This window comes from Ceratosolen solmsi, unplaced genomic scaffold (assembly GCF_000503995.2).
Source record: "Ceratosolen solmsi marchali unplaced genomic scaffold, CerSol_1.0 scaffold1, whole genome shotgun sequence".
Classification (NCBI taxonomy): domain Eukaryota; kingdom Metazoa; phylum Arthropoda; class Insecta; order Hymenoptera; family Agaonidae; genus Ceratosolen; species Ceratosolen solmsi.
The window spans coordinates 9,197,402-9,204,901 of record NW_011948415.1 but is presented as its reverse complement, the minus strand read 5'-3'; the positions used below and the strand labels follow the sequence as shown (position 1 = coordinate 9,204,901).

The following is a 7,500-nucleotide window of genomic DNA, read 5'->3' as shown; positions in this document are numbered from 1 at the left end:
ACAAATTGACCTCTCAAATTTCAAAAATTCCAAACAATAATATAGAAATATATAATTGTACGATAAATATTTGAACCGAACTAATTTTTAAAATATCACAAAAATGCATGAGGAAAATATTTTCTTAATAATCAGTCTTCGATATAATCGTTACATCATCATAAAAAGCAAACAAACAAACAAACAAATAAACAAAACGTCTTTTATAAAATGATATTTAAGTAATTTGAAACGAAAAGTTAATATAACGGTTATTATAAAGATGTAACTAACGAACTATTACAGCTAAATTACATTCATATAAATAATTTATTTTATGTTACTTACGTCCTTTAAATTCCATTTATGCAATTGCTTATAAAATTGTTTACGTTTATCGTCACCGACATCATAAAATAAAATTTTAATATACTGCACATATTTTTAGTATCATGACTGTTTACACATATAAAGTAAAAAAGTACCGCGCAGTTTTTATATCATATTTGATACTTTATAGACTATTTTTATTGTAGTTTTAAATTTCTCATTCTACGTCTATAGATTTTTTAAAGTTGTTCCGATATACCATTATAACAGAGATTGAATACATGTTAAATCCCGTATATTTTATCACATTTCGTAACACAAAAGTTTCTAGTAAAAGTAATATTTAATTATTGCAGTTAATACATAAAATGATTATTATTGCTGTAGATATAATTGGTCATTGTTTACATTTATATCATTGTTCGTACGTTCAGAGATTTAAATAAGCCGTAGACGCAGAACTGTTAGAATTGTTAAAATGTTACTTCGGTTACTTTAGCTACTTCCGGGTGAGAGGTAAAAGCATAATACATCTGTGAATGGACTTCCATTTCCGATACAACGAAGAATAGCTTAGAAATGAAGTCCGAGTTTTTTTTTGTTATTTTGTTTTTGTTTTTTAATAAATGTATAGCAATAGTAATTTTTCGTGTATAACAATCCGTTGATTTAGCTTCAGCAGTTGACCGCAATCGGTTAAATTACAGTACAGTTAACCTGTAATAGCAAATACTTTTACATTTAAAAACTACTTAGTTTATTTGAAGTAATCATTCAACAACTGTACAAATTCTATTTACAAAAATTAACCAGTGAAATACATTAAAATGATTTTTTACACGTATTACTCAATTTATTTTGACTTTATCGGGCCATAAAGTTGCTAAAGTGAAGACTGCTCCCCCAATTTTTTTTTTTTTTTTTTTTTTTTTTTTTAATTTTTCTTTTTCTAATACAATTATTTCGTACCAAAAGAGTATCATTTTTTATTATAAAATAAGGAATATCGCTCTGTCAAATAGATAAATTAATTTTTGACTTTAGTTATTTTATAAAAAAAAGTGCAATCATTAATTTATATATAAACTCATCGAAAGTATTATGAAAGTTAAAATGCAACTTATGAAAAAATAGAATAGATAAAACATTATTTGTAAATTTAAATATCTAACGCTTCGATTATTTTGTAAAAGTAACATTTTACTGCGATGGTGAAAAAAAAAATTGATAAGTATTTGCATCATTATATTTATATATTGTCCATTCGTATTATTAATTGCGTCCAGCTTCTGATGATTTAGCTTTTTATACAATTTTAAGTATAGGAATTGTTTATATTTACTTATGAAATTGTGATTTGAAAAAATATTTACAGTAATATTAATATTTATTCAGCTAATGATTTTTTTATTTGAGTGGCAAAACATTTAATGAAAATAACTAATATCATTAAAAAAAAGAAAGAAAAACAGAGTAAGAGATAGATAGAGAGAGAGAGAGAGAGAGCCATTAGAGTAAGACACACAGCCAGAATTTTTTTACTTTTTACCATTAGTAAACATCTTCCACAAAGTTAAGTTAAAATTCACGACCGTCAGCTTGCGCACTCCTGCTACGAGTTAAAAAATACCAACAGTTTTTTCATCAGGCAGTACATTTTTTTATATTAAATTATGAATTACCTTAATAAATTATGTTTAATTATGATATACGCGTACTGTATGGACTGCGATGAATTTTAATTTCAATCTCTGCAAAACAAATTAGTAAGTATATAAGAAAAATAGATACTATGGGATTAGATAGCTGCTTGAAATTACAAACTGTGCGTACATCGGCGCTCTAGCTTTTCTCTTGAATTTTTTTGAGAAAGATCGTTTTTATATATAGGGAAAAGTCGTCGATGTTAGTTTCCGTTCCGACAGCAAGAAAGAAAAACTAAGGCGCACGTGCTTCGTCTCAGCCATTTCCGGTGGTGAAATCGTATTTAGTGTAAGGGCTTTCGTTGCAGATGTGTTTTAAGCTTATACGTTTCTGTATGACATGAGAACTTTATTTTATCGCTCAAGCTGGGATCATCAGTGCTATAATTACGATACGGTTATTGCGTGGCTGAATTGTCCGATGAACCAAATATTTTTTTTTTTTTTTATCTGTATTGGCACGTCTATCGATAATTTATTATGGAAATTCAAGGCTTTTCGATATTTCCTGTTCAACTGTTTTATAATTCAACATATAAGCATTATTCGCCGGTAATATATATGAAATACACAATTTAATGAAATCGATCGCCATTGCCTTCAAAATATTCATTGCGAAAAGAACTTTGCACAATTGAGTGGTAATATTTTCTTTTACTCAGGAAACAATACGAAATTTCTGAGCGATGATGCCAGGCGCTTAATAATGAAAGATTAAACTGGAATCATAACGATGATAATAAGCCAATTCTATTGTGTTATCGTGTTTACCGAATTAAAATAGTGTATGCTTAAAGTATATAGAGGTTTGTTCAAGCACGAAAGAAGAATAAGAAGAAGAAGAAAATGAAAGGGAAAATGCAAAAGAAAAAAGTAGCTTATTTGTATAAACGAGTTGAATTATCGATAGCTGCTGACCCAACTACTCGGCGTCTTGTTATTTTTAATTTTATTATTATTTTCAACGACTCTATTTATAAAAGCAGTAAGAACAATAGTAAAGTCGGTTTTAATTGCAAAATCGAATTTACCACTTTTTGGAGAATTAGCATTTCAAACGTAGGCCATAACGAAATTATGAAAAAGAGCAGGAATCATTTGAATAAACAAGCAGGAGACTGAAATATTTGAAATTCCGGTTGTTTACATACTACGTGTCAATTATTTACGCAAAGATTTTTTTTGTTTTTGTTTTTGCTTAACGTTTTTTACTTTGATTATTTTTGTCCGTTTAAAACGAGTTAGTACGCAGAAACACTCGCGTAAAAAAATGGGGGCAGGGGGGGGGTGTAAGAAATACTCGGTAAAGATAGCGATTGGACCGGGATATCGTAACAATTGAGGAAGTGCCGGAGATGACGATAAGAGCGCGTGTCCGCCGCATGGGCGTAAATCGAGCATCTCGTCATGTCGTTTAGCAATTTCGCGAAAAGCTATCCCGAAGAAGAGAGCGCGAGCGAGCAAGCTATTAGTGACGACGGTGGCGGCGGTGGTGACGGTAGCGGCGGCGACGGCGATGGGAACGGCGAGTTGCGGCGGTCGCCGGAGGGCTACGAAACAAAAATAAATAGAAGAAAGCTAAAAGCAAGTAGAGAAGGAAGATACGCGAAAGAAAAAAAGCAGACGGGAGTAGAGGCGAGTGTGCTTACCTTGCAGTGCGGAGTGCTGCGGTCACTGGACGCACGTCACCGTCGGCCGGCCTGTGACTCTCTGCGACCGCGAGCGCGGGAAGGAGTGCCGATAATCGGGCCGGAAATAGCGTCACGCACACGAGAGCGCGAAAATACACAGGGTCTCCATACGCACTCACGCACACGCACACGCGCGCCTGTACAGTGAGTGAGAGAGAGAGAGAGAGAGAGAGAGAGAGAGAGAGCGTGCGTGTGCGTGAGTGCGTGCGCGAACGCGTGTGTGTTTTCACGCGCGCGTTCCTCCATCCCGCGCTCGCCGTAGTACGATGCTCGATGGAGCGCAGCCAAAAGAATTAAGACTCTCGGGCTTGTGCAAAAAGCGACGGTCGGACCCCGTTGTTTTTCTTTATAAATAAATATGCTAAGAGTGGGAGCGACGAGGATTTTTGCTGGGCGCGCGCGCCTAAAGCCGAGGGGCCGGGCTAGAGGCCACTCGAGATTCCCCCAGGTCAGCACATGCCGCCTCCGGGCCCCGAACACGTGCCGCTTTAATGCGCAACGAGCATCTGGGGCCCTCCCGCTGTCGCACCCTGTTGTACTACTCCGTCTCCCATTAGTTTCCCTCCTCTCCCCCTCCCACATCGACCACACAGTCCCTCTCTCGCTCACTATGACTAGCCGCTGCTACTCGCTAAACCCGTGCTCTTGTCTCGTTGCAGCGCGATGCGCGTCCTGCTGTCCAAGCTGCCACGGCCTTGGATCGTCGACGAGAAGAAGGACGACGGCTACACGGCCCTCCATCTCGCCGCCCTCAACAACCACGTGGAAGTGGCCGAGCAGCTGGCCAGAGCCGGGAAAGCCGATCTCGACCTGCAGAATGTCAATCTACAGACGGCCCTGCACCTCGCCGTCGAGCGACAGCACACCCAGATTGTCAGGGTCAGTGCGAAACTCAATCCTCGACGGGCCTTGTATTGGCGGCGCTTCGTTCAAGCTCCAACGGTCTTTAGCCGTTACGAGTCAATGGCCCTTTTCGATCATCTCTTCAGCCGCGCTCTCGAACAGATCGATCTATCGAGAAAGTCGTGCACGAAAGGATAACCACTCGTTTTCCCTTAACAATATGACATAGCAATATCATTTTTACTATTATTCCTATTGTAAATTTAAATTCTCGCTTTTGTTTATCATTCAGGATTTTATAGAAGTAATTATAATATTATTAATACGTTAGACAGTTTATTAAGGTACGAAGAGACGCACTTAATTGATATTTTAAAAATCTTTCATTTTCGTAGCCGATATTTTAATATACAGATAGAAATTTACTTTTCCTTAAATTATCTTCACATTTTAATTTTAATTTAAGCGTCATCTCAAATTTCCACTATATTTATCGAATTACTCAAATTTTGTCAAGTATAGATTTCTTCAAGTCGACTTTGCTACTACTCGTAATTAAAAATAATAAAGCAAGTGCTTTTTACCAGATTTATTAAAATTCATGATACATTATGTCGACACAATATAAACAATCAAATTAATTACTTATAAATTTATGTTTCTATATTATTTCTATGTTTAATGAAGTTTTGTCAAACCTCTGATGCAATTGTTTGAAAATGCCATCGGATTCCGAAATTTCAAACGGAACATTATTAAGATCTTTATAATGAGCAATACCATTTCAGTAAAAGTAACAAAGCATAACAAAATGGCTCCTTAATATTTAATTTAAATACATGCATCCTTTGCAATTCGTTGAATTTGATTCTTGATAAAAAATTAAAATGCATTTCGTATACCATGAAATACTTATCGAATTCTTATATATCAATGTAATTAAAAAAAGCTTTAAAAATATCTTGATATTTCATAAATTATCTTTACTTAAAGCTACATATAAAATAGAAATAGTATTTTAAAATATAAATAGATAAGCGTAACGACGAGAAACGACGAATACTTTATTGAGTGAAAAATTGTAGTAATTTAGTTGAGATATAGTAAGTCTATTTAAATAGAGAAAGAAAGAGAGAGAGAGAGAGAGAGAGAGATGAGAGAGAGAATTATTCCAAAACTTCCGTCTGATGATGACAAGTAATACGAGTCAAGCGTACAAAAAGAAAAACAAAACAAAATAAAAAAGAACAATTATATTATTAACTTTTATCACTAAAATATTGATTTCTAGCTGAGGTAACCTTGTTTTCACACATTGAAATGCTGACAAAACTGAAATCACCGTGCAATCAGAATGCTTCGTCAACAAAATCGATAGATAACATGTACAGATATGTAGGGACAAAAGTTGCGAGGTAGAACTTAAATAAATAAAAAAAGAGAGAGAAAAAGTAATGAAGAAAGAAATCACTGTTCGCGCTAAAAGTCGAGGGAAAAAGAAACAAAAACAAATAAATGAATCGAAGCGAAAGAATTATTCGTGAATGGTTTGTGCAGTTGCTGGTACGCGAAGGCGCGAACCTTAATGTGGCCGATAAGGACGGCGACACGCCGTTACACGAAGCCCTACGGCATCACACGCTGTCGCAGCTACGCCAACTCCAAGACGTCCAGGACGTCGGCCGGCTGCTTATGGGTCTGGGCGCTCAGGGTCAGGACAAAAAGAGCAGCTCCTTCATCGCCTGTTTCCTCGCCGCTCACGGAGCTGATCTCGAGCTCAAGAACAAGAAGGGCCAGACGCCCCTCGATCTCTGCCCCGATCCAAATCTCTGCAAGACACTCACCACTTGTCATAAGGATAAGGACGAGTAAGTGCAATGTCATTACGAGCATCAGCGCACGCTCGGTCGTGTTTACAGCTAGGGAGAGGGGGAAAGGGTGAGGATGGGCGAGATCGCCAATTATGCTTGGTGAATTTTAACATTATTTCGTCGTAATTGAACGTTTCCTATCCCAATGACATCCCCTTTTCATTATTAAGTGACTACCCTCTTTACGTCCAAAAGAACTGAGAAATAATTTTTTATTTACGTTCCCATTTTACGGGTAGAGTAACGAAATTTTTATAGCGGGAAATGTATGAGTTTTCAGGTGATTACCTAACTCGCCGCGACGAATTTGCCTGCCATACGAAACGGCGTTAAAATGTAAATTTTTCTTACCATCGTACAAATCGCGTCTAGGAGAGTGCGTCGTCACTTTTTAAACGAAATTTACAATTACGCGTTATCAAATATAGAATTAGAAATATAATTTCTAACTGAAATATCGTTGAAAATTAATACGGAAGATAAGTAAAAACGCTAAAGTTCGATAATGACTTTAAGATCTATTAATATTTGTTAGCTGGCAGATATAATATTGCGATTTCCAACTACGTAAATTAATTCTACGGATGAATAAATAATTACGTAGGTTTTATTGCAAATTGGTACAATTTAATAAAAATTCGTTATTAATTGGTATGTCAGAAGTGCAAAGTTGAGAATTTTAATTCTACATAATAACGGTACATCTAATTCTCCATTAAACTGAATATTATTAAAAAGTAAATAAGTATTAATTGGACAAATAATGTGTTCAATTTAGATATTATAAGAAAATACTGGGTGTACATTTTGTAATTTGCAGTTACATAATGCACGGACTAAGCATTTTAATCATTATTTCAAGAAATACTTTAGAGCGGAAAAATACAGCAAATGTAATTATGGCTCTTTTCTTTTCGCTTTTACGACCTTTAACCATTTAATTATCTAATTTAAATTTAGCATCGAATAGTATCAGTAGCCCATCAAGTGATGCATTTTAACCATTATAGTTGAGTTTTCGAGGAAACTCTCGTAATTTCCTCGTCGTACCTTTGGGCGACGCGGAATGAGCGTCTCCTGCTG

At 35.6% G+C, this 7,500-nt stretch overlaps 1 protein-coding gene across 1 annotated transcript in view; it reads left to right on the top strand.

Annotated features, from left to right (window-relative positions):
* The window catches only part of mib1 (E3 ubiquitin-protein ligase mind bomb 1), an 88,814-nt gene that overhangs the window by 76,836 nt on the left and 4,478 nt on the right, over positions 1-7,500 (top strand). Inside the window, 2 exon segments of the mRNA XM_011507858.1 lie at positions 4,363-4,582; positions 6,104-6,414. Of these exon segments, the coding sequence (XP_011506160.1) occupies positions 4,363-4,582; positions 6,104-6,414 (531 nt within the window).